This window comes from Trachypithecus francoisi, unplaced genomic scaffold (assembly GCF_009764315.1).
Source record: "Trachypithecus francoisi isolate TF-2019V2 unplaced genomic scaffold, Tfra_2.0 Lachesis_group13, whole genome shotgun sequence".
In the NCBI taxonomy this organism is placed as follows: domain Eukaryota; kingdom Metazoa; phylum Chordata; class Mammalia; order Primates; family Cercopithecidae; genus Trachypithecus; species Trachypithecus francoisi.
This window is the reverse complement of record NW_022681458.1, coordinates 42,391,140-42,419,052: the sequence shown is the minus strand read 5'-3', so window position 1 is coordinate 42,419,052 and position 27,913 is coordinate 42,391,140. Positions and strand designations below refer to the sequence as shown.

General features: G+C 38.1%; 1 protein-coding gene across 3 annotated transcripts in view; it reads right to left on the bottom strand.

The window, feature by feature from the left end:
• SATB2 (SATB homeobox 2) overlaps positions 1-27,913 on the bottom strand; it is a 186,516-nt gene that overhangs the window by 18,968 nt on the left and 139,635 nt on the right. For all 3 annotated transcript variants that reach the window (XM_033230739.1, XM_033230740.1, XM_033230741.1), the window contains exon 10: positions 19,013-19,210. In XM_033230739.1, coding sequence (XP_033086630.1) covers positions 19,013-19,210 — 198 coding nt within the window. The remainder of the gene's footprint in view (positions 1-19,012; positions 19,211-27,913) is intronic.

Sequence of the window (27,913 nt, the reverse complement as noted above, 5' to 3'; positions counted from 1 at the left end):
TAAACTTAGCACAATGTCAAGGCACTGTGCTTTGAATGAATATGTACATCTACACAGGCAATAGCCATATTATACAGACTGAAAGACACCCTAAAATTTAGAACACATCTAATAGTCCTAAGGGGAAATAAAGTATTAAGTCTACGTAGACACTCACTGAAAATACACTTATTACCGAAAAGAGCTGAATTATCATAGTTTATAATAATTTGATACATGCACACATACACTTTGTATAGGTTAATAAATGCCATACTGACTCACATAGTTCTTTAATTTCCCCAAAAAAAACTGAAAATTATTAACACTCAAGAGACATTTAAGGTATTCCTATTCTCAGGGATAAAAACTGACATATTCATCAGTTTGCTTCTCTCTCTCCCTCCCCAATCTGCAGAAATATTTCTACTATCACCAGAACTTAAAGGGCCTGCAGCAGACAGCCTCCATGACAAGAAAAGTTGCTGCAGGCAAAACAGCAAAACAACAAATAAAAATGAGAGAATCCATATAAGACAAACAAAGGGAACCTTTAAAAACAACACAGAATTTATAAAAGCCAGAAGTATTTGTTTAAAAATGGATCATATGTATCACAATAAGATTCTGAAATGTCAATGGCTCTCAACTGAGCAAAATATGAAAGAATATTGCTTATATACAAAATACTATAGAAAACACTGAATGTCCTGTCCAAAACACATATTAAATGCCAAAATGATTTTCTTTGGAATGGAATGAACAAAGAGAGCCTTTGTGAAGAAACAACAAAGAAAAAAAGTAACAAAATTAATTCAATGTATATATTTTTTTGCCCACACTTTGATGTAACCTCTATAGTTCCAACACCACATATTCCAAAGTGAGCAAAGAGAATGATTTCAAGTTAGAGCCACAAACTGTCTTTACTGCTTTTTGCCTATCTCTGTAGCTTACTTTGACTTTATCAAAATTTGCTTCTAAAAATATGCAACTGAAACTAAATAAATAATGGAAGTTAAGAAAATCTAGAGGCCAAATATAAGCCATTTCATTTATACTTACAGAAATCAAAAAGCATTTTGGCATTAAACAACATTTTTTTTAGGGTACAGTGCTTTCAGGGCATTACATAATTACCTTTATTGAGAGTCCAGTTTTTAGCTTTGTCAGGGTCGCTATTGGAATTATAATTGCATGCCGAGCAGAGTTCTATCAAAACTCTATTATCATATTAAAACACTTGAGTAGGCCAGGTGCGGGGGCTCACATCTGTAAACCCAGCACTTTGGGAGGCCGAGGTGGGTGGATCACCCGAGGTCAGGAGTTTGAGACCAGCCTGGCCAACATGGCAAAACCCAGTCACTATTAAAAATACAAAAATTAGCCAGGTATGGTGGCACACGCCTAAATCCCAGCTACTCAGGAGGCTGAGGCAGGAGAATTGCTTGAGCCTGGGAGGCGGAGGTTGCAGTGAGCCAAGATCACGCCACTGCACTCCAGCCTGGGGGATAGAGCAAGACTCTATCAAAACAAACAAACAAAACAAAACAAAACAAAACAAAACCAACAATGAAAAGCAAAAACAAAAAAAACCAAAAACCACTTGATCAAGGGTACCCTCAAAATTCCAAACTTTCTATTTCTGAGACGAGAACAGATTTAATGGGATATTTTGAAAGAAGAGCAGGTAAAAAGAATATTTGTGAAAAGCAATGCTAAAATAAAACCACTTCATATGGCAGAAACAGAAAAGGCAAAATTTACCATATATAGTGGAGCAATGGGTATTAAATAATCATCTCTGAATAAACTCTACAAATCAATATGGTCCTTTTGGTCTACATCAAGAATGCTATTGCCTAAAGGAAATCTCTAAGGTCAACCAGCAATTAACTGAAAGGTTTTGATTGAAAATGCTATTGACGGCTTTCATATCAGACAGCTTCCTGGTTACTATACTTCATGGGCTAAGTAGGTGCCAAGACATTAAACTGTCAATAATCTATTAATACGAGACTGCTACGCTTACTCTCCCTGAATCTGGGCAGGCAAACGTATTCAAGCCATGTACCTGCTTAGAACCAATGCAAATTCCCCAACCCTGATGTGGAAATCATATCTTTATTATCTATCAGTTTAAATGTCTAACAGTGTTGACAGAATATAAGAAAAATATGCAGATAATAAATGCTTATTCAGATGAGTTAAACTAACATTTGTTTTTAAAGAGATGGCTAAAGGGATAGAGAACATGTCTTGGAATCTGACTTCCTTTCTAAGCCATATTTAACAGTTTCTAAATTGAATGTAATAAACACTTTACAAAGAGAAATGAGAAGTTATTTAAAGTGAGGCTTATAGGTCCTTGCCACTCAGCATCTGGAAAGCAGTTATACATTGGGGAGTGGGGGAGAACTTTTAATGAATTTAATAGAGAAAAAGCACTTTAATTAAATGCTGTCAAAGTAGATTGTATTAATGACGGTACACAGAGGAATTTTAAGCCAGCCAAGTTTATTTAGCAAATAGAAACAGGGCTTTTGAAGCCTGCAAGTATTTATGCTTCTGCAGTTGCAGTACAGCTAGATGATGGTGTCAAATGAAACTGTTGAGTTATTAGATATGATTTTATTTATTGTGTATTATTAAAGTTTCAAAAGCCTTAGGGGAATTAATCTCATTTTCAAAATGAAATACCACATTTGATCACAAAAGGTTAAGAAAAGAGAATACTGTTCCCCAATTTTTTCCTGTTCCCTGGAATTTTGATGCAGGTGAATGGCTAGTGGGGACAGCCTTTTCTAGGTTCATCCAGCCAGAATTCACTTTATTGGACAGTAGTATAGTAGCAAAGAAATCAATGATAGTATTTCTCCTGTGAGTTTTTCTCCTGTTTTTTTTCCTAGTGATTTGCCACCAAACATAATTCATTCTATTATACATAGCAATAAGCTGAAAAATGACCAAAGCTCTTAAAAATCTCCATGAAAATTTGGTTGCCATAACTTTCTTAATAGAAAACATGAGTAGCCCAAACTTCTACAAAGGAAAAGGTATCAAATGTTTGACTTGGGGGCAACAGGAAAAAAAGGGGTCTTTCTTAGTATTTTCTATTCAGAAGTTGACCACACACCAAACCTATTATTGATGATAATATTTTTTTAATAAACAAAGAAAATATGAGCCTTAATGCATGAAAAATGTAAAAGATTGAAAAGTTGGTCTGGCTGGAAAATACTATGTGTGTGTCAAAATGATTTTCTCTACCCTTTGTAAAAATGTAATTATCCATGATATGCTATTACCCATGATATGCTACAAGGGTGAAGGATTTCAAGTAAATCCATTGGAAGCTGAGGATTCGCTTTTGGTATTCAGTCTCTGACACCATGTCTGTGAGATCACAAACCACTGCCATGACTTACCACATCCTTCTTGCAGTTATATATACACCCTCTCAGCCTGTCTTTAGCTTTTAATTCAAAACATGAAAAGGGGGGAGAAAGGAAACGTCTGAGGGTGGGAGACAACAAAACACAAAACTCAGCATCTATTTCCTTTCAAGAAGAGAAAAATTATCACAAATACTTTCAACTTTCTAAATAATTAATCTAATTTTTAATGCTCCCCCCAAACTAGTTATTAATATCGTATGTTTGGTCTGTGTCTTTGTAGCTCTGGAATTTATAAGTAACTCTGCGTTTCCCATCTCTGCCAAGATGTTTCCGACTAATCTTTGAAATGTTGCAAATGCAGATGAATATGACATGAAATAGGAACTGATTACATACACTTTCTATATGTGAGGAATGGCAACCCAGAACACAGATGACAGTTACATGTTCATATGGTAGAAAGTACTACTCTGCTTCATATATGCAAATATATAGAGATCATCAAAGTACAGCATGTCACCTCTATTACATCTGTATTAGGGACTCAAATTGGTTGATTTCTTATCAACAAAATGACAAGAAAATTTCTTCTCTCCTGGTAAATCGGTAGTTCTAATACGAAGATCTATTGAGGAATTGTCAACTGACAGAATATCCTGACGCATTTGATCCAGGTTATGTTTTACAACCAAAGAATCAGTTAATTTGGTTCTTTCCTTTCATTACTATGTTAACTTACTAGGTATGCTGTTTAACTATTTTAGCTCCTATCTGCTCGGGAGGTTTTCATTTCCCATGATGCACCCAAATAAGAGTTCCTCTCAAAAGTACAGCCCTAAATTACACCACATGGAAATATTTGGCATTGGCCCACCAAAATTCCTTGCCACTCTTCTCTTACCACATTTTTGAGTACACTATTGACATGCATTGTTAAAAAAATGAAATGCAAAACACTATACTTAAAAAAAATCCTTGCATGTGAATACTGCACTTATGTGGTACATGTTCACTTTAGCACCTTCTACTCATTTTGATCATAACAGAAACAGGAATACCTTTCCATATTCACATATATTTGTCTTTAAGAGTTCACATCATAGATTTTAGCTCCCTACCCTTTTTTTTTTTTTTTTTTTGAGACGGAGTCTCGCTCTATCACCCAGGCTGGACTGCGGTGGCCAGATCTCAGCTCACTGCAAGCACCGCCTCCCGGGTTTAGGCCATTCTCCTGCCTCAGCCTCCCGAGTAGCTGGGACTACAGGCACCCGCCACCTCGCCCGGCTAGTTTTTTGTATTATTTTTAGTAGAGACGGGGTTTCACCATGTTAGCCAGGATGGTCTCGATCTCCTGACCTCGCAATTCGCCCGTCTCGGCCTCCCAAAGTGCTGGGATTACAGGCTTGAGCCACTGTGCCCGGCCCCTAATTTACTTTTTTAAAAAATAATTGACTCAATTTTGACGTGTACTGTTTGAGTCTGTCATATCTAAAAAAATAACTGTTAATTTGTTCCTGTTTTCTACCTGGAGTCCTCAAATATCTTGGGTGTTTGGCACTAGGAAATCACAAATTATGGACCCATTACGCTTCAAGATTCTACAAAGTTGATTCAACCAGATACTCAAGTGAGCTTTGTACGCTACATAAGAAAGAAATACACAGATAAATATGTTTGAACATGAAGAAATAAATTTAAACTAAAGGAAAGCATGACAAGGAAAGAGTAGAAAAAAACTGCTATTTAAATAAACTCTTTTTGTTATCTGGGTGGTAATGAGCTGTATTACCAATCAGACAATCAGTTCTGGAAACACCTGACTTTTCTTTCATACAATTGTTTTCAGCAAGTTTTGTTTATAAAAAATAAATAATGCACGGATAGCCACAGAGCTTGAAATAAAAAAGTTAACTGGAGTCTACTCAGTGTTGCGCTGGCAAATATTTAGCAACTGGGCCTCTAAAGAAAAAAAAAAAAAGCCCCAATTGGATAATCCACCAGTTTTTGTAGTGCGAATAATCCCACCACAGCCAGTTTCATGCTGCCAATGGTGTAACAACCAGCTTTTGAAATTCCTAAAAATTTAACAATTGGCTTCTGCGAGCCAGAGTAGGCTTTCTCCAGCATACTCTGACTCTACTATGAAGAAGTGAGACCACTGTGCTGGTCTCCTCTGACAAGCCACATACTGCTTCTCAGACTTGCTCACTGAATTCCTTTGCCTGGCCTGACTTACCTGTCATTTTCCCAGGCCCAAAGTGATTATTAGGATGACCCCAATGTGATTTACAATTCCATAAAATATTCTACATCAAAAGGTGAAGGGTTATATGATTTGCAGTGAATTTGATCTAGAAACAACTTGTGAGGAAATTGAACTTGTGACCTTAGAACTGTCAAATCTATCTAGTTTGCTTGATCTCCCATTTCTAGGGTCAAACCAAGTAATAATAAAATAAATGAATTTCAGAACTTTGGCAGTTTTCCTTTAATTGAAAGTGTGCTTTTCTATCATTACAAGGGGAAGTTCCAGACTTCAACTTAATAAAAATCAGCAGTAGTTTTCAGCTACATTAGATTTCCACACTAAACAGAAACAGCTGAGAAGCCACAGTAGGTAGGTTTGGTTACGACAGTTTAAAACTCAGTGGCTGGCTTTCTCTTGCAATTGCCAAAACTATCAGTCATAAGAAAATCAACTGGGTCTCTGAGTCCAATATAAGATGTTCATAATCTGTTATAGTGTTGCTAATTTGTTTCTCCAAAATGCATTTGAACCTCCCACGAGCAAAGTGTTTTTGTTTTGTTTTGTTGTTGTTGTATTTTATACCCTCATTAAAATATGCAAATGGAATTAGAAATGGATGAGCCAACTCACAGGATGAATGTTTTAGATACAAGGGGTCTCTGCAATCACCTAACTCATGTTGCAATAATTTAGAAAACAGTAGATGAAGGCCAGGCGCAGTGGCTCACACCTGTAATCCCAGCACTTTGGGAGGCTGAGGTAGGTAGACTGCTTGAGTCCAGGAGTTCGAGACCAGCCTGGGCAACGTGGTGAAACCACATCTCTACTAAAAATATAAGAAATTAGCCAGGCATGGTAGTGTGCACCTGTAGTCCCAGCTACTTTGGAGGCTGAGGTGGGAGAAGAGAGAAACCCCCAAGCCCAGGAGGTAGAGGCTGCTATGAGCCATGATTGTGCCACTGCACTCCAGCCTGAGTAACCAGAGTAAGACCCTGTCTCAAACAAACAAACAAAAGAAAACAAAATGGTTGATGGAAATTCAGAGTGAAATGCCTCATCCAAGGTCATACACTCACCCCTAGGACTATACTTCATGTCACTTACAGTACCCTTTCCTTTACCATGTCATCTTTTCTCCTATGGAGTCAAAGGTTCATTGAAACTAGAGATAGAGAGTAATATTTATTCTTTTTAAGATGCTCTGGTCTCCGAAACAACACACAGAAATCCTGAGTGTGGGGGCAATAATCATATAGAAAAATTTTAAGTATTTGGAAACTTTTTAACCTTAAAGCCATACTATACTTAGCCTTAAGTAAATCCCAGTCATCTATTTTAAATGCACTTCGAAGTTTATAAACAGAAAACTGTAATTTCAAAAGAAGCATTTGTTTGTTTTTACTATTATACAAGCAAGATACAATTTTTTAAAATTAAAATCAAATGGTTATATTCATTGCCCTGTGGCTTTCATTTATAAAGCCATGACTGGTTATGTATTTGCTGTGAACTACACTTCAAATAATTTGTTGCCATCAATAGTTAAAATAGTAAAATTTGCAAATGTTTTACTCTTTTGTATTCGTTTGGTTTGAGTAAATTAGAGCTGATCCTATGTTCCTTCTACAGTGACACTAGTGTACGTAAGTCCACTCCTGTTTACCTGCATACATGGGAGAGAAAGAGGTAGAATTCCAGGTGGTCATGCCCGAAAGAGTCATACATGTGAAAATAGGCCATTATTATTCTCAGCACAGAGGTCCCACTGAAGAGAGTCCTGAGGTCACAGCAAGTTCTGCATCTTCACTCTACTTGTCACTTCATATCCTAATTCATCTTCTGGTAGCCTGAATTCATCTTCCTGGTAGCCTCTAAGGAACTCAACACCAGAGAATATTTATTTTCCCTTGTTTGAATCCATCAAGACCAGCACAGAGCTGCTAATGTGGGAGACGCCTATTTAATACCACACCAAAGAGTCTCAAACATCATCACTACATGGCTCTTTCACAGCTTTGTGAATACTAATGGGTAGCAAGGACAGCAGAAGTCTCAGAGATGATGCAGTGGTTGAAGTAGCCTTTTTGCTTTTTAAGCTTAAAAACATTAAAAAAAAAAAAAGCACTAACCAACTTTTGTCATACCCAATGGCATTTTATTATGCTCTACAGAAGGATTTCATTCAGAGCTGAGAAGAAAAGTTCTCACTTAACTTTTAAGTAAGTTACAATGACTTTTAAAAGAGCTTAAAATGTAGGAAGGCCATATGAAACCAGACAGCTGAGTCTCTAAATCTGTCTTAAAACAATTGTACTATATGCAAACAATAGAGGCGAGGCATGCTCTTGTATCTTGCTGAATATAAAATTCTATGCTGACACCATCCTTGATTCAATTCTGGGCTCTTTTGAGTAAGAATTATTCCCTTTATCCTTAAGATTACTACTAATAATGCTCAGAACCTACTAACATTTCTCAGGTGCCTTCTATGCAATCACCATCTCATATAAACTTCAAATAACCCTATCAATTTGGGATTATTCTCACAAATTAGTTTCAGAAATTTTAAGCAGCCTCTACAACATCAGAGCTCCAGTTTCAGTGATAGTCCTAGAATTCAAACCCAGATCTGAAGGTCCAGTGGCCTTTCCTCTCTATCCAAAAACCTCGCCATGCTTCCAGCAGAGATAATATTTCAGTCCACTTGAATAAGCTCTTTGACAACTTATACTACTTAAGTATTTTTTTAAAAAGAAAAAATGGAGATTAAAATAAATTATATTTCCATTTGGATGTTTTACTTTGTACTGAAATATTTTTTAAGTCAGACAGTCCAAAATGCTTTAACCGTGACTGTATTAGTATGTATTTGCAGATCGAGTTTGTTGACTCCAGATCCCCAGCATGTAGCCTTGTATTCTCAGAAAGGCAACTGAGACTGAGCTTCTTAAGCTACCCTCATCCCCTATTTCAACTGTTAATTACCTCCTAGATTTATGACCTTGTGTGAGTGATTGGGCCCAAATCAAAGTATGTGAAACAAGTACACTGACCAAACAGAGTGAAATAATGAGAACTTCATTGACCCAGGTGGGGAAGCCCTTCTCTGCAGATGTTCTTTTCTGCTTTTCTGCAATGATGATGAATACCTTTGAAATCAACAATTATCAATGAGAAGTACTCTGGTAGAAAATTGAAATAGAAAATGTGAAGAAGGCTCCCATCTTCGTAGAACAGCATGTGACTTTCTGCCATAACAGCTCATTGTTAAGAGGGACTAGTTCACACACCTAACTTTCCAAGGACCACAGCTTTATTAAAGGCACACCAAATGAGCCAGGTGGCTTGGTTCATGTGCTAACAATGAATTAGCCCATACCTCAGTGCCAAGTAAATAAGGTGGCTAACTTGGAGAAGTCATTCTGGCTGGACAGAATAAATATGAGCAGGACAAAAAAAGAGAAGTATCTGTGTGGTCAGGGAGAAATAAGGGTTGGAGTGGACATGTTTATTATCTATCTGTTTTCCATCCAAACTGTTTTTAAAAATGCCAACTTGATCATTAATCAACAGATGCCATTCTTTGTAGAGCTACGTAAATCACTTTGGACTCTACAGAATAGACTCAGAAGGTCTGTTTGGTTTGATACCTTCAAATAGCCACACTTTGTTCTTTTACAGTAATCTCATCACTGAGAGGCTTAACATGTTTCAGAGATACTGCCTGTCTATTCTAGAAACAGCTAGAAAAACAGAAGCAGAAAGATGTCACCCAGGGTCAAGATCAGAGGAAGAAATAGAAACTACGAGTTCCACTAATTTACAGTCTGAATTCTAGAATAATGCAAGGTAGCCAGAGGGAAAATGGAGGTCTATTTAAAAATACATTCTGAATAAAAGAGAAAACTACTCAATGTACATGTGAAATTATTTTTTTTTTCCACTGGTAGGTATGTGGTACCTGGAACTTGGCATATTCACGAAACTCCACAAATATTTATTGAATGAATAAGTAAAAATGTGAGAATAAAAATGGCCCATCTTCTCAATCAGGTCTATAACCTGAAGCCTAAGAACAGGCTTATCAATGAAATTTGATCATTTTTTTCCAAAAGCCAGACTTTGCTAGCTATCTACACAAGTATAAAGGAATGTGGTTTGCCCTCTCACAGATGAAATGTGACAAGGCACTTGACTAGAACTATGACACATCAATATTTACAAGTGCCTCAATTTTAGTTTAGATTTATTGTTGTTGTTTTTTTTGTGGGTGGGAAGGGAAAGAAGGATGCATTTTAATGCACTTTCTATCTTAGTCTCTATCTGTTTTCTTGTTGCTCCATGCTACTCAATTTAATCAGTTTGCCCTTTCACAAAATGTACTAGCCACTGCCTTCTTTTAGGTTTAAAGAGTGTTTCATATATTTTTTTAAAGTAAGTAAAAGGAGGCAGGGAAGGAGGGAGGGAGGCAGGGAGGGAAGGAGAAGGAAGGAAGGGGAAGGGGAAGGGGAAGGGGAAGGGGATAAATAGCAACATTGAGTTGACCAACAGGACAACAGCAAAACCAGCACCTAACAAATTCTAAAGCAATATTAAAAAAGAAAGCCAATGAAGCTTTATGTTCAAAAGCATTCTGTTTAGTTTTATTTTCCTACCAAAATGTCCAAAAAAAAAAAAAAAAAAGTCAAGGCACTAAAGGTTTAATATTATACCTGGTTTCATTTACTATCACCAGAAGGAAAAAGATATGAAAACAGGTCTAAGGAGTACCTTGCTATCCCAAAACTTTTAAAAACTTAAAAAAATCTCAATATCCTATTAAAGTAGAAAGACAACATATATTAGTAATTTTAGTGGTTTCTGAGACTGGGCTTGTATTCATGAGGACTTTTTGTACTGATATCAATGACACAACTGACTGTGATTCTTCCCTTTACCTATAGGGAAGCACTAGACAAAGTGTCTTCTATTCAATTTTAGGATCTAAAAACCAAGAGGGTAAGGTGTAGGAATTGTATTGCCTTTCAAAAATGCAGAATATAAAAATTAGACTATTATTTAAAAAATAGACTATTATTTAAAGAAACATAGCAATTATGGAAGAACAAGCTACTCAAGAAACCAGAGTTCTCTATGTTCCCAGAAGGCAGGAAAAGACTGAAGGAAGTGGAACTCAGCTGTTTGACATTTCGCTTCCAACCAGCAACTAACTCTGAATGTTGAATTTGGAAGGCGGTGTGTTATGGAGGTCCAGTCACTCATAGGAGGAGTTCTGCTTTGCAAAAATAATAGAACTACTCCATGATGAATGAAAAGCTAACTCCAGTAATTAAAATGATAAGCCTAGTAAAATGTTGAACTGACTTTAAAAAAAAACATAAGCAGAACCAGAAGAGACTACTATAAAAATTTATATTTAATATTTATTAGCTTCTACAGAACACTCACTAAACATATGTGACTACATGACAAATGTTAGAAGAGCTGTAATAGAATAAAAAGGTAGAATACTCTGGACACACACGGAACTGAAAATCACCTTTAGGCACTGGTTTCCTACTACTTGCATGCCCACAGCACCAACTTTAAACATTAAACAAGAAGTCATATGAATCTCCCTTGATAATGAAAGGTTTGTTCTAGACTTGATAATCATACCTGTATTCTTTTACCCTGGTAACTGCAGGGTCCTAGAACCCACGTTCCACTAAAAGGCCCTAACTTTCCAGCCCAAAGACAGCTCATTCACAGGTTACCTATAAGTGCGCTATGGCCAGATGGCTTCCTACTTCCTATTCTTCTTAAGGTCATTCTAATATTTTGCCCAACAAAGCTCTCTCTTTAAAATGCAATGCCTTCCAAATTAGGCATTCAGATGACTGATTGGAAATTGAATGCCAAGAAAATCACCCTTCAGGAGGGGTCAATTTTCCTCTTAGATGAACTTAAAGTAGTAAATATGGAGTATGCAAGAGAAAGTGAGTTTGACAAAGACATGGGAAAAAGTCATAAGGTACAGAATGAACCGTGGGCAGGCCAGGGTGTGGAGGAGGCAGAATTATAATGCAGAGACACTATGAGTAGTATGCAGAAGTTACAAGGTAGACAGAGATATACAGAAGATGGTAAATCAGATGATGCTTGGAAGAAAAGCTTGCAGTGGAAAGAGAAGCTGACACAAGAAAGAGGTAATGCTATGTTCAGGATGGCAAAGGAGAAGGTGAATCCATAAATGGCAGCTGCTGAATTCCCAGTTCCAGGTTCAGAGAAACCTAACTGTACTCAGAGTCCTATACCTGGATTTTCATGAAGTTCTAGGATCCTCAATTTCTTTTAATACATCTCCAATTATTAAGCTGGAATTTGTCTTGTAAAAGAAAATAAGTTGACAACTTTAAGAAACTGTAATTTTCTTTGGCCTACTTTGCCTGCCTACTTTTTAAATTTTACAGTTTCTTAGAGTTTTAAAAAATCTCTAGGTAAAACAAAGGCATAGCTAATATCTAATCTACTGACTGTGAACTTTTTCAGCTTTCTGATTATCACTAAAGGAAACCTGTTCAGTACACTTTGGAAGGTAAACCCAAGATGAAAATGTCTGTCTCTTAGAGTAAAAAGAATTGATAACAAATGACTTCCAAATTTCTTTATATTCCTGAATGACAAATTTTAAATTTTTGACCTGTTGAAAAACTAGTAATATAAAACATCAAGGATGCTCTTCAAGTTGAATAAATACATACGGGATAACATAATATCAACATGAAAAATGCTAGTGCGGCCTCACTGACAGGCAGGAGCTCCCAACATTTTCCCAAGTGAGGACCTACTTCTATCCAACTGCTACAATATTTCATTACAAATGCAAGTATTCATTTGCATCTCTCCTTAGGGCTAGAATGGGGACTCAAAACTCTGCAGCCACATTCACACAGTAGGCTTTGAATAGGAGCTTGGAATGAATCCAAGGTGAAAGAAAAATTCCAGTAACCTGGTAAGAAAATTTGCAAACATTCTTAATGGATTAATTAGTTTATTTATTTTCCTGGAAGATGTCCTTCAGGAAGCAAGTTTACAAATCAAGATACAGTCTGTGCAGCTGGAGTAGAAAATCAGGGTCAGATTCCCAGGGCTGAGAGGTAAATCTGAAGTGCCCTTGAACATTAGCGATAAGAGGCACATTCTGAAGCCACCTCAAAAATGCCAAAGCAGCTATGAAAGGTAAAAATTTCAGTCACATCAGTTCTTTGACATCACACCAATGGTTTGTGGGTTTCAGTGCATTAGGTGTCCTGTAAATAAGAAAACTCACAGAACTAGATCTACTCAGTGAATGGTTAAAAATGAAGATCTCACAAACAGCTCTGCATTACAGCAGACAGCTAATAGTAAGTATTCAGGGAATGCTGGCTGTCGCACGTTAGCAGTGCTTTCCAGCACACGATAAAAGTCAGACTCTGAAGGTAGACAGATGTGAATTTAAGTTCTCACTTTGAGCGAGTTACTTTAACTTCTTTAAGCTTCAATTTCTCATCTGTGAAAGTATTAACAGATAAAAACCAACCACCCCTTTGGTTGTTCACAATAACTGAAGAAGATAAGACATGTGAAAATCTCACATTTTGAAAACCTGGCTCTAAAAAAGGCTACTTACTGCCAGAGAAGAAGGAAAAGGAGGAGGCAGGGGAGGAGGAAGAAGGGAGGAGGAAGAGGAAGGAAGATGAGGGAGAGGCAGCAGCAGTGTCACCATTGTTATTATTAATGAGTTTTTTAATAGAAAAAACTCAGAATCAGCCTCAGAAATACTAATGATTTTTTATCTTTCACTGTCAGGCAATTACTGGTACAAGCCTTCATTCTTGGCATTGTAGATCATATAAGTCTTTGTTTTGGGGGGCTGCCCTGTGCATGGTGGGATATTTGGCAGCATCCCTGACCTTTATCCACTAGATGCCAGTAGCACCCCCAAAATTATAATCACCAAAAATGACTCCAGATATTGCCAAAATATCCCATGGAAGCAAAATCTCCCCTGGTTGAGAATGATTGGTCGCTACCAATGATAGGGAGTCTGTGGCTTAGAAAATGTTGAAAATAGCCTGAGAAACAACCCAGACAAGTCAAGGGATAATGCTGGTGTCTGACTGTCACTAACCGGGTCTCACATTCTTATTCAATGTACAGCATGGAATTTTAAAACAAGTACTTCTCAGGAAACCACACAGCAGCAAGCTCAGAATTCCTGAAGTTACAAAATAACCCATGGAAACAGTGTGGTGGAAACACAATAAAGCACAAATGACACAGACAGGAACAATTTGGCAAGTGCCCCCTAATCACCCTCGCTCAGTGACCTAGTCATAGCATGAGCAATGTCCTCTCTTCCCTCCTGCATGAGGAGGGAAGTGTGGTCAGAGGAAAGACTGGATGCCAAAATCATCTGTGTTTTCATTCCACTGGCAACCCTGGCTTCAGGCAAGGCTTGACGTCTCTGTTCCAGTTTTTCCAATTGTAAAATAGAGTTGGTAGTAATGAACTTAAACTAACCAGTGTTTTATTCTAAGCTGAGAATATCCATTCAGCACAGGGCCTTGGGTTATAATAACCATTGCGAGAAAAATCGCTACAACCACAGGAATACCTTTGTCTCCAAACTTTCAGGGTGAAAAACAGAATTTATTTCCTCTTTTTCATGAAATGCTTTGGTTTGGTTTGCCTTACAAGGTCTCTCCTCTGTGCTATCTACATATGGACTAGAAACATTATGTAGATTAGTATTTCTCAACTTGTGTTTCACTACTTCCCCTCAGAAGGCTTTTGGGGCATTTCTGTCTAATCATGGCCCCTCTTTATGAAATTTTAATACCAGAGAGATATTATCTCTTTATGTACCAAATTCCTTTGGAAGGTCACAAACCACTGTGAATCTAAGACATTCATGCTCCCCAAGAACCAATTCTCACCCCTCTGGGGCAATGCTGGTCCAACTCTGGATTCATGATGTGACAGGATCTAGCTCACGAAGTGTGTTCAGATCCTGAAGAACTAGCTTCCAAAAGCAGGGGCTTAAATCAGGGTTTCTGAAGAGACTGAGAATACTAAAGAGAAAGCTGGATAAACCAGATAATTCAATATGACATCAAAGCTACACAACACCTGGAGAAATCCAAATTCCCAAGGAAGAACCGCCTCATTCTCCCAGGGCTGATGAATCTCTGGGGCTGACAACGTCCCTCAGTGGCTCAGGCCCAGCATGATCTCAACTATAACCTTGCTTCATCTCTGAAGAGAAACGCCATCAAACATGAACTTCAGCATGCAAAAAACTGTGTTGGGATTATAAAATTATAATAAATTAATATAAAAAGAAATGGCATATAATAGCTACCATCAAAGAAATTGGAGCCATGCGGCAAAGGCACTTACTTGTGGCTTTGATGAGGTGGTCAGGTGACCTGACAGGATACATGCCTCAAGAAATCAAATGACAGCTATATATGCATGTGCACTCAAAGGAGGGGAGACAGGGACCAGGGCAGAAGGACAGCAAGTGTGTGCCCTGCAGAAAGGACATTGACTCCAGCCACATAAAACTCTGAGCTTGGATCACATCTTCTGACTTTCTAGATTTTATGTGATATCTTCTATTTTTTTTTTTTTTTTTTGAGACGGAGTCTCACTCTGTCGCCCAGGCTGCAGTGCAGTGGCACGATCTCGGCTCACTGTAAGCTCCGCCTCCTGGGTTCACATCATTCTCCTGCCTCAGCCTCCCGAGTAACTGGGACTACAGGTGCCCCCCGCCACGCCCATCTAATTTTTTGTACTTTTAGTAGAGATGGGGTTTCACCGTGTTAGCCAGGATGGTCTCAATCTCCTGACCTCCTGATCCTCCTGCCTCGGCCTCCCAAAGTGCTGGGATTACAGGCGTGAGCCACTGCGCCTGGCCGGATATCTTCTAATTTTTAAGTGTGGATTTGAGGGACCCATAGAGGAGTAAAAGGTGGGAGGATGGGGAGGGTCCAAAAAATAACTAATGGGTACTAGGCTTAATGCCTAGATGATGAAATATCTGTGCAAGAGGTCCCCATGATACAAGTTTACCTATGTAATGAACCTGTACATGTGTCCCTGGACTTAAAAAACAAGGGCTTACAATTTCTAAACCTTTTGTGGGCTTAGCAGAAACACATCTGCAGACAATAAAAAACTATCCATTTGTCAACTCCATTTGCACACAAACAGTAAGAAAAAGTTCCTCTCTTCTGTAAGAAGAGAGGCTGTGACTCTAAGGGACTTCTCAATATCACAGAAAGCACCAAAGGGAGGAGGAGTCATGCAAAGTTCTCTCTTTTTATTCCAGTACATCTGTGGGACCCTAATACAACAGATTAATCTGGTGGGTAATTATGCACGGAAATCACTGCCTCATATCTTTACCATTTATGAAAAATTTGGGAATAGTGTACCCTAATTACCTAAAGAAATTTAAATGGCACACTTCCATGACCACAAGTGAAGAGGACTTACGTGTTTTTTAATACGCTGCTATATCAGAAGCTCTTAATAATCACTGATTTCACCTATAGTTAACAATTTAATAATGGCACATTTCCTATCTAATTAGACAAAAATGTAACATCACCAAACTAATATTACCCTACATATGAATTTTTAAGATTTCTAAAACAGGTAAGTAACTGTATCTCACTAAAAATTTAGTTGATATGAAAGCCCCAAGTGAATTCCAACCAACCCCGAGTCCTTGACTTTTGGACAATTACAGACCTTTTTGTAGTAGCTTAGTATGTTTTTAAATACAGCCCTCCCCAAGTCACTGAGGCTGTGCCAACTGTATTCTCTAGTCTCAAGAGTTCTGCTGTCTAGTGTCAGTTATTTTTCTTCACTTTTCATATTATGACTGTAATAAACAATCCACAGCTTTGTATTTTGCTGACAGACATAAATTCAACATTGCAAAGCAGTGTCACTCAGATATAGGCATAATGTTAAAAAAAAATGATGTGCTGATGAGTTTCACAGTAGTTATGGGCTCAAGGTCAACGGCTGAGGCAAATTCACTTTAGAGAAAATTACCTAATTTGTAAACTCTTTAGCTAAGATCTGAGTGATGGGAATAACCTTTTATAAAATAAGTGCATCTCTCTTAGTGATATCAGAAGTTAATGTTAATAGCCACAAGATGCTTAAAACTGAAAAGAAAAATTATAGATTCATGCTTAGCCATTAAATATTGTCAGCATACTCTAGTTCTGACATACTAATAGAAAAGATAATAAAACTCATAAATCAATTGACTGTCTGCTTCTGAGATTTACTGTACTCAAACTGGTCAACTGTAAGACAAAATATTATGTTAAATAAACTTTTAGCTACCAATAAACAAAGGGCCCAACAAGATGATAATTTATGGACAAAAATCAGACAGGTATGGTATAAGAGCTGTCATCCAGATGAAGGGAGGCCCTCAATTATAACAAACAATGCATTTTATTACTTTTATCTCAAATTTCTCTAAGTTTGCAACTTCATCACCATCTTATGATTAAAATGAGCTGTGATTAATATGTGGAATAAATTGCTTTTTCCTTGCTGCTTTATTTCTATTTAACTTGTACTGAACTAAGATAGGCCCTCAATAAAAATTCCACGCAAAGTCAGTGGTTCCCTGAAGCAAGTCCTTGGCCTTGTGTCGGTTCAAGACAGAAATCTAATACAGTTCACATCAAAATGAGAAAAAAAAAAAAAAAAAAAGCGGTGGGGATGCTGGGGGAGTGATAGATTTTCACACGGCTGAACTGTACCGTTTACATGATCTTTTGTCTGAGGCTATCCATTTCATTAATCTGTCTGCTATCAAAGAGTATGTTATGAAATGATATTGATAGTAAATAAGAGCTTCCCTAAAACTTTTCAAATAAATTTGTTTTCTCAAATAAAAGGTTGGAAAGCCTATAATGGGCCCCTCTTTAATTTTAATTTCAATTAAATCTCGAAGTCTGAAAGCCACTGCTCTGTGTGGCTCAGTACATGGGTTTAATTATCTAAAGGGAGGAGCCCTGGTGGTGGATGAGGCCTTGGTCAGAAAAGGACCAAGAAGGAAAGGGGGAGGGTGAGTCCTGAAGGGTGAGTATGTGCTGCGCACCCTCATCACCCCCATCCCCATCCCCAACTCTGGGATCACTGTGGATATTGCAAGAGACTGCCTCTACTATTAAGTTTGGGCAATTCACTCTGTGACTTTGTCCCTGGAAACTGACCAACAATAACACAAAAACATAGCACAAAATCATTGGCAGAGATGACGACATTTAGATGAAAAGTGACATAAAGATGTGTTAACTTCTGGCTTCTCTCCCAAGTGTGTGAAGGGGAGCGAGGGGAAAGGAGACAGGAACCTCAGGGTGGGGTGTTTTATTGCATCCCTCACCACTCCTCTCTATTTTTATCAAGAAACCGTGCCTCACTCTCCCTTTGTCTTCTCCTCTTCCATTCTGCACACACATGTGCACACATGCACTCCTGCCTCAACTTTCTTTTTCTTACTTCAGGAGATTGAGAGAGAGGCCGAAGGGTCCTCTTTGGTGGCAGCTGAAATTGAGGGTACTGGGCAGCAGGCCCATCTTATAACCTACCACAACAATTTGTGGGCCAAACTCTAGGGGGCCTAATGTTGGAAATCTCAATCAATATTTCTTCTTGAAAGCAATTAATTTTAGATTATGGAAAGTGTCAGTAGTTAAACTCAATTACTATGGCAAAGCAATATTATTTCTCTCAATGAGAGCAAAACCTAAGCCAACAAAACACGCAATCCAAAGGAAGGCAGATTTCTAAATGAGATGTAACCAAGGACAGCAAAATCTCATGTTAAAATTCTAAGAATCTGTCACAATCTGTCTCTCAAGGTTCAGATGAGCTCAATGGTATTCCCTAGGTCATGTGGCTATCTCTTTTCCTCAGTCTAATCAAACATTCTTTGAGGGATTTTGGATGCAAAACTACTTCACAGGTTTTTTATAGAAAATGAACTGATGGAAACGATGTTTTCCGATCAAGAGATTTAATTCTCCGTGAATGCTCTGGCTTTATAATCCCACAAGTAAAATGCTCTCAGGAAAGCAGCTGTCTTTGGCATTCAACTTCTCAGTCATTTTTCTTTGTGTGTACATACACACACACGCGCGCATGTACACACACAAATATACACACAGTACCCACTGTGACAACAGCATCTTCCGTACTTGGGACCTGGCATGTGACACCCTCTAACAGAAGTTGGTGTGGTGTGTGCTACTCGAACCCTCAGCAGCTACTGCTGGCACAGAGAGCCCTGCTCAGGTGGGATGCGGGAGTCGGGGACACTGACCTGCACTGGCTCAGGTGGAAGCTGGACCACATGTTGCATACGTTCGCTGTGGTGATGCCTCGACTCCTCCTCGTAGATCACGTCCCTCTCATGCTGGGGAAGGTTCAGGAAGCGACGGATGGTACAGAGGTTTTCCCAGAGGGTGCGGTTTTCTGGGCTTGGGTTCTCCTTCCAGCGGAGCAGTTCACACAGCCAGCCCTGGAGAGAGAGGAGGTCGCTTGCATTAACCTGCAGAGTGCAGAGGAGCTGAGGGGGCCTTGACTGTGGTCCAGTGCCATCACAGTACATCTTTTTCTGTCAAAATTGTTCCCACCAACCTGGGGAGACACTGGAACAATCTGACTCTAAAAACCAACCCCTGACCACATAGGTGGTTATACCACTGCCCAAGAATCTGTCCTCTTGTTAGATATCATATCACTCTGCCTATAGAATATATTCTCAATTGCAGTTTCTCTGTAAAAGATAAGCAAGATTATAGTTATCTGTTCTCAGAAAAAGTCATTTGTGTCAGTCAGCTACAATTTTTTAAAATTACCCAACTGGGCAGCATTTCATGCTAAGAGTGAAGATAAATAAATATGCATTACAGGACAGCAAATTCTAAAAAAGAAAAATTGTCTAGGTGTAAACAACACTGAATTCTCTAGGGAGGAAATATTCTTACAATTATCAATAACTCCGTAAAATAGAAGCAATAACCTTGGCTAGAATGAAAAGAAATGCATATTTGCTCAATCTCTGAATACCCCGGGCTCTAGGCCCTCTTAACCATCACCTTCCCGCCACAGCCACACCTGCAGGAAGGTAGGCAGTTGGTCGGGTCACACCTGCAAATGTCTGCTTCCAAACTCTGGCATCCGGATGTTCTCTCTCTTTCAACTGCACAAGAAAGAAAATGTAATGCAAATAATGATGGATTATATGAAAATAATACAGAGGATGCTGTCAACATCGCTCACTGACTCATGTCAAAATATTTTACCCAGTAGCTTTCTAACCCATCATTTCCAAGCTACATCGCTAATTTTAAAAACAAGAACTGTCCCACATCATATCTCTTGCAAAAGAGTAAAAAATTTATCTTAAAAGGTGCATAAACATGAATGACTTTGTGAAAAATAATTCCCAAACCTCAACAAATTCTATATCATCACTTGTAAGCCAATGAAATTTCCTGACATGCATTATAAAAACCCCATATAATATCATAAGCTGTTGTTTGTCTAACTCTCCACTGTGTCTTCTGCCTTTACCCAAAAAAAAGGCAAGATTTGATTATCTCCGCTGCATCAGCCAAGACAGCAACACCAGCTGTTCTCATTGTGCAGCCTCTTCCTCACGGCCTCCATGTTAATAACCTGATCATTCCATTTTCTCCTTCAACTGCCGGCTGCAGCACCGCGAAGAGACAAAAACCCAGGCCCATCTGCAGCAGCTGTAGGCACTGAACTGTGAAGCCACCGGGGATTTATAAACTAATCTGTAACACAACACTGCCTTGTTTTTACAAGTGAGAGGCCACATTTGCGCAGACCTGATCTTTTCTTGCAATAAACTGGAAGCTTGGGAGAGTTAGAAGGTTAGGAAGAATGAAAACAAGGTATCTTATCATTTGCTTGGAAATATTTTTCCAAGTATTTTCACAGATTTCTTTTTCAACTCAGTTGAAAGGCAGATAACGGTTGATTTTCAAGGTGCAAAGTATATAAAAAATAAAGACAAATTTTTTTATCCCTACCAGAAAATAAATTATATTTTTAAAAATCTCCAAGTGTTTCCTCAAGGGTTTCTTTGCTTAAAGGAAAAATTCTTGAAATGGAAAATAAGTGGAAAAACAAGCTCCTACTTCTCTACCTTTTCACAGATCTGAGTAAGTATCCAACTGAATTCTTTCAAATGTTTCAAACAGGTATGTTTAACATCTCCCAGGGGAGGCAAGAACATGGAGACCAATCATTCAATGGAAAATACAAACAAAAACCTGCATCTGTTAAAAGATGAAGATCTGAGATACCCAGACCTTAAGGAAGACAGCACCTGCTGTTCCGCTTGAGGACTGAACTGCATTGTGGGAAGCTGCAGCTTGAAAGGAGACAGGTGACAGCTGAGTGGTATCTCCACTTATGACACTGGGAATGTCTCGCACAACATTCATTGCTGCATTTGATTTATATGCGCTGTTATAATCCGCACTCATTACAATCACTTAGAACAACACTACAGGCCTCGTTATGGACTGTGTGCTGTCTGCCATCAGTCTTTAAGAAGTGTAGTGCTCAATTTGCCCACTGACATGCAAGGTCTTGACCTTGAAGCTATTAGGGAGCAGATTAGACACAAGTGTGATCATGTGTGCAGACATAAGCAAACCAAATTAATTTCTGGCACAGGGAGGTAGCCAACAAGACCCTGTTCTTAAGGCACCAGAGAACTTCCTCAAATCCCTCATGGAGCTGAGCTAATAGCATGCTTAAGGGAACCCAGTTTTGAAGATGAAGCACATTCATGGTATTTAGAGGGTTATTAATCTAGTTTCCCCACAAAGTGTTTGCTTGGCTGATCAGATTAAGGGATGGAGCCTTCAATAGCGCACCCCCACCACAGCAGGTCCCAAGAAATCTGTGATACTTCACAGCCTTGGACATATTGCACCATGTGTACCCAGCTGCCTCAATAATTAGCTTATGAATGTATCAGCTGGTTCTGTGATTTTTATAAATAATAACTAACCTACAGAGCAGAAAGATTGTAAAGAGTCTTATAGTAGCACAAAATCGGAAGGTGATCCTAACTCTACCTTGCTCTTCTCCTAAAAGTCATTATTCCGTAATACGGGCACTCCTGTGATGCCATTTATAGGTATTTATTTTGTATCTGAACTGGCAATGTATTTTTGTGTTAGTTTTCTTCATGGCAGCCATGATTTGCCTTCCCCTTGCTCTGGCTCGCTTGCTCATTCCACGTATTTGTATGCCTATCTTCAGGAAATCTATTCTTCCACCTCACTTCCCATCTCATGCACCATCATTTTATTCATATCATCTTTTCACCAGCCCATTTGGGATGCTTATCTCTGTTTTCTCAATAGGGTCTCTTATTAGCTTGTTTGCTGGCTAATGAATGTGTGAGAAAGTGCCACGCAGTTGCATGAACACACACGTATGTAATTGTGAGTGAACCCATCACAGAAGAGATAAAGGGTCCCCCCACATTGGGATTTTTTTCATTTATATAATTTTTGCATGCCATCCAAGAAAGTTCTGCAGTATCAGGCAAAAAAAAAAAAAAGTGTAAATGTCAAATAAAACAGTGACAGATGACAGTATTCTCTATTGAATAGCACTGTTTCTGTCGTGCATGTTCAATGGGAACTCATGAATTATTAATAAACAAATCTCCTTTTTCTGTTAAAAATCTCAAGTAGGTTTTTGTTGTTTTCTCTGTGTTATGTGGAGCATTCCATGAGAATAATTTTCATTTCAGAAATGCTGACACAGAAGTTCATCTGGTTTCCAGCCTTGGCCAGCTCTGTGAGTGGGCACCATGAACTGTGGAGTATATACTTCCCTGGGATTTCTCTCTTAGCCTGGTTTTAAGTTTTGACCAAAGGTTGGCTGGATATTCATATAGTTCATTTAACTTTCACAGTCTGGTAAAACTAGGACTGAGTGAATTACAAATGTTTGAGCATAGCTAGGAAGTGTAGAGAGTATCAAACCTGGATCTCTAAGACCTAACTGCTAAGTTCCTGGTCTGTCATTACATAATCGGGTGGCCGTTGGGCAAATAGTTATCCTTTTCAAGCTCCTGGGTGCTTAACTGTTAAAGGGTGGGTTAATAAAAGATGGTCTCTAAGTTCCTTTTCGGTTCTACATTCCATGATCTGTTACCTTGTTATCTGTCAGAAATAGCAGACAGTGATAAAACATCAGGGTTAAAGGTACAAATAAAAAATAACTGTGACAAAGTAGTCAAGGTCAAATAACTAGTGATGATAAACTGACACCACAAATGTTCTGAAATGATATACTGCAAAGGTTACAACATCGTATCTGAGGTAGTCTTGCCCAAAATGCATAACCTCAGTCAAAACATGAGAAAATATCAAACAATCCCAAACTGAGAAGTGTTCAACAAAATAACCAAAAATGGCAAGGTCATAAAAGAAAAGGAAATACTTAAGAACTGTCACAGACTGCAGAAGATTAAGGAGAAATAATAACAACTAAACGCAATGTGGTTGCTGGATAGGATCCTGGCACAGAAAATAGACATTAGTAGAGAAACTGCTGAAATTAGAATAAGGCTTTTGTTTAGTTAACAGTATAGAAACAATGTCAATTTCCTGGTTTTGATAATTGTACTATCATCAGTAATTGCACTATGGTGACATAAGGTGTCAACATTAGGGGAAGATAGGTGAGGGATATACAATACAGTGCAATGATCCCTTCCATACTAGTTTGGCAACATTTTTGTGAGTCTAAAATTAGTTCAACATAAAAAGCTTTTTTAGATACAGGAAATTCCTGGAACTTATACAGAAAAATATACATGGAGCCCAAGTGTAATAATACCAAGAGGTTTGCAATTAAAACTTTATTTTACCTCCAAAATCTGAATCCAGAGAAGGAATGCATTAACAAGTTCAAAGACTGCTTCCTTGCAATCAATGGTTAAAAAGTTCTCAAGCATTAGGGTGCATAAGCAAATAATATTTATTCATATCTCATTTTAGCCATCTCATCAGCCTCTTAAACAAATATATTTCCCTCAGTAGAAAAAACAACTCTGACTGCCCTTCCAACTATGCAGGTGAGGTGACACTCCTACCAGTCAAGACATAGTTTGTTTACAATCCACGTGTTCCTGAAAAGTTGCATATCAATCTACATTTACAAAGCAAATCACATTGTAAATGTATTAGACATGCTTACTATTTGAAGAAATGTGCCATTAATTCTTTCTGGAAGATGAATAATAAATTCATAGTTTATCTTTTATTAAGTTGATAGTTTCATTAATGAGTTGCATAAAGGGAAGAACCTCTAGTTCACAATTCAAGAACATTACTAAGAGGCAACAATAATAACCACAATTTGCCCCCATTTTTCTCTCATGACCTCGTCTCCCACCAATTCCCCTACTGACCTTGTGCTCCAGCCACTGTGAATTACTCACAGGTACATTCTCACTTTCATGCTTCTGCCATGTTACTCTCTTAAATGGAATGTCTCATACTCAAACTTCTTTTCCCCATGAGAAGCTATACTTCAAGTCTCAGCTGATGTGGTCTCATTTGTTGCCCACTCTTGTATACCCCTGAAGCATTTTGTTTATACCTTTTCACAACTTGATCATTATTATTTTTAGGGATGGGTATGTCTGCATTCCTATCAGAACAGTTAGCTTCTTGATGGGAGTGGAGGGCAAGGGTTGGTTTCTTACTCATTTTAGCATTTTAAGAGCAGAGTGTGGTTTCTTGCACATAGTAGCTTCTCAATAAACAGTCATTAGATTGAACCAAAATTATTAGAGTACACAGAAATTAGCCTAGAGGAATGTTTTACAGACTCAAATTCAGAGAGTTATTGTTGGAGAGAAGCACTAATTCTCAGAAGCAACCGTGTCAATGTTCTAAGGTTTGTTTCCCCATCTCTAATGCATGAATATGATAGGGAAAATGGTCCATTATATACATTGCAAACAGTAATAGTAGTCTCTCAGGACATTGATTCTGTTAACAATTTTCTGTTTGAGCACACATCTTCTGCATGCCATGCAATGGGCTAGTACATTACATATATTATCTAATTGTCATTGTTACTTTTTACTTGAAAGGTTAATTGAGATTGCCAACAAGAAAGTGAGTAATTAATTCTGACCATGAAGCAGTTCAGGAAAAGTGTCATCATTGAGAAAATGGCATACAAGGTGAATTTTGGAAGATAAAGACAGATTTCACCAGGTGGGGAGAGGACTGAAAGTCTAGAAATGAAGGTAGGGCTTAGATTATAAAGAATGTCAAGCAAAAAAGCCAATTTTTATCTTAATCTTATGGGCCCTAGGAGTCATTGACGGCTTTTTAACTGATATGATGAAGAATTAACTTATCTTTATTTTCCTCTCTTTCCCCCAACTTCTTCCTTTTTAAGACGTTCTTGGGGAAAAGGCTATGATAAAGTCAAGAGCATGACTTATCCTAGCCTAGATATCTTTTTTCATAGTGAACTTGTGTGGCTTGGTATTAACTGGGACCCACAATGGCCGGGTACTCATAAAGTGCACGCTTCATAAGTTCTACCCTCGAGGAGTGTTCATTCTAAAAAGACATGACATATATCATAAAGAACCACACTACATCTATCATTTAAATAATCTGTTATCATTTTAACCACTTTCTTTTCTCTCTCTGTGTGTATATATGTGTGTATTTGTTGTTGCTGTTGTTAATACTACAGTTTTTAAAGCTCTCTTCAATTGAAAATGAATGAGGTATGGAAATATCTATTTCACTTAGAAAATATTTTAAAAGATTAAAATATTTCAAGTCGACAATCAATGAGTGACATATCCTCCAAACCACATACCAAAGGCTGAGAATGTTCAAATGACCAGGGAGGCCTTTCACAAAACAATAATATGGCCCAGTGTTCCAGCTGGGAGCCTGTCAGACATGAGTTTGAATCTTAGCTGTAAATCTAATGTGTAAGTGATAAGGAGGGGAGGGACACACCACAGCTGAAAAGAGTGGGGTTCCTGTCCATGGTACTGAAATGCCTCTGCATACAAAGTGGCTTGCTTTCTCTTCCCCAGGACACTTGGTTTGGACCCCAACTTCTCACAGCCTCCATGATTTTTTCCTTTAAAAACATTGGTCTATGTTTATGACCAATTTTCCAGTTTTTACAATATTTGAAACAAATACAAACTAGAACTTGCCCAGCACTAAACACAAGTCCATAGCCTTCTCTAATCTCCCACAAGAGAGTTAGTAACTTTGCCTTTGTTGAATAAAGCTGTATATGCTCCTTGAAGGCAGGGCCTTGTCACAGTGATTACTCCCCTTGATATGCCTAACACAAAGCTATTGAGTTAATTCACCTACTAATTAGTAAGTAGCCCCCACTCCCTTTGCCCTTTAGGAACTCTAATGAATGAATAACTCAGCAAATGAACAGTTCTTCAGGAGAATGACTCATAGATTCTTGCAGCAGAAATGCAAAAGGCCATTTACTCACCCACATCTTCAATACAGAAAATGTCAGCATATGTAACCAAAGGGAAATGTTTTCTGAGTATCGCAAAAGGAAATTCATATTATTAACTACAGACAGTTCGCTTTCTACATGGAAGCACATAAAGTCCCCAAACAAACTTTTGTAACTGTGAAAGGATTTCTCTTCAGATGGCTGAGACTCTTCTGAAGTGTGAAATGAGCCACATAATATTCAGCTCTTGTTTCTTCGTCACCAAATTCTCTTTTCATGAATCCAATAAGTGTCTATTAAAATAAATAAACCCCCTAATGACTCAAGATAACCTAATCAAGAAAACTGAAATGGATAAAAGCCTAACTACAAGGAAGGCTTGTCAAAGGCTTCAATGAATCCCTGACAAGGAGGTTATCTAAACCTGAAAAAACTGTGCTGGCTGTTTGGTTAAAGTTCAAGGTTAATTATTTTATACTTTAAATATGATAAGTAAAAATGATCTGCTTCTTTACTTTTCAAATTTGTATACTAAATTCTAAACTGTATTTTTATGGGGACTAATTTGTAGCTATCTCTGGGTTATCTTATGCATGTCACTGACATTTCTATGGATGTGTCTGTAAAGGTTGAGTCTGTAATTGAGAGTAAGGAAAATTTTACTTCAGAAGAGCCCTTTAAACCTCTGATAGACTGTGCTCAAGTCAAGATGGGATTACACAAAATGTTGTTGCCCTCCTTAGCACACATGGAATATACACAGCTATTTAATAGTATGGAGATTTGGTATGCCTTTACACATATAAATATGTACAAACATACATACAAGCATACATGGGTACATGCACCTGAAAAAGCCATTTGTGTTTGTCAAAAAAGAAGAATGAATCTAGAATTTTGGACTTCTTCACTTCAACAGTAGAAAGATATTAACAGCAAAATGCACTAGGCCAAAATATCTAACAGAAAACAATAAAAATGCTTTCAATGCCTCCCTTCAGGTCCAAATGTCAGCACACCTGTGACATATCAATGTATATTGCAAACTTCCTAAAGAACTTATCATAATGGGTGGGTGGTGGGGGTTGGGGGTCAGGCGGGGTAGTGGTTGGGGAAACCAGACAGGGAAGACAACCAGGAGTTAAGACTCTTTTGAAAGATCAGGGTGGGACTAGAAAGAGGTGAGCAAGCAACTAGTGCATGAAATGTAAACAGTATGGTTTGACAAGAGTGTGCCTGCCTTCTTACATCTTGCAACCTAGGCAGCTAGCTTGCCTTACCCTAGTCTTGGCCCTGGGAAAAGAAGATTAAATAGTCTCAACAGCAAAGTGGTAGCAACCGTTCATAGACACCAACATTCTCTGACTATAAGAACCACAGTTTAACTCAATGTCCTCTTCCCCAAGGGGCTGGGGAGAAATCAGAGAGGAGGTTTTAATATGGCAACCTAATTTGCTTCAAAGACACATGCAAGTTTCCAAAGTTACCAAGTCATGAACAGGCAAAATAATGAACTCAAAGGTTTCTGCAAAGGATAAAATGAACTTAAAATGAGTTTAAAACTTTAGTGATGAGTTAAAAGTATTTGACATTTTAAGAACTGCATATGTAGTCTGATTAATCTTCATTATCATCATCATCATTATTGATTGCCTAAGGACTCCTATAAAGACTAATTTTAAGGCAT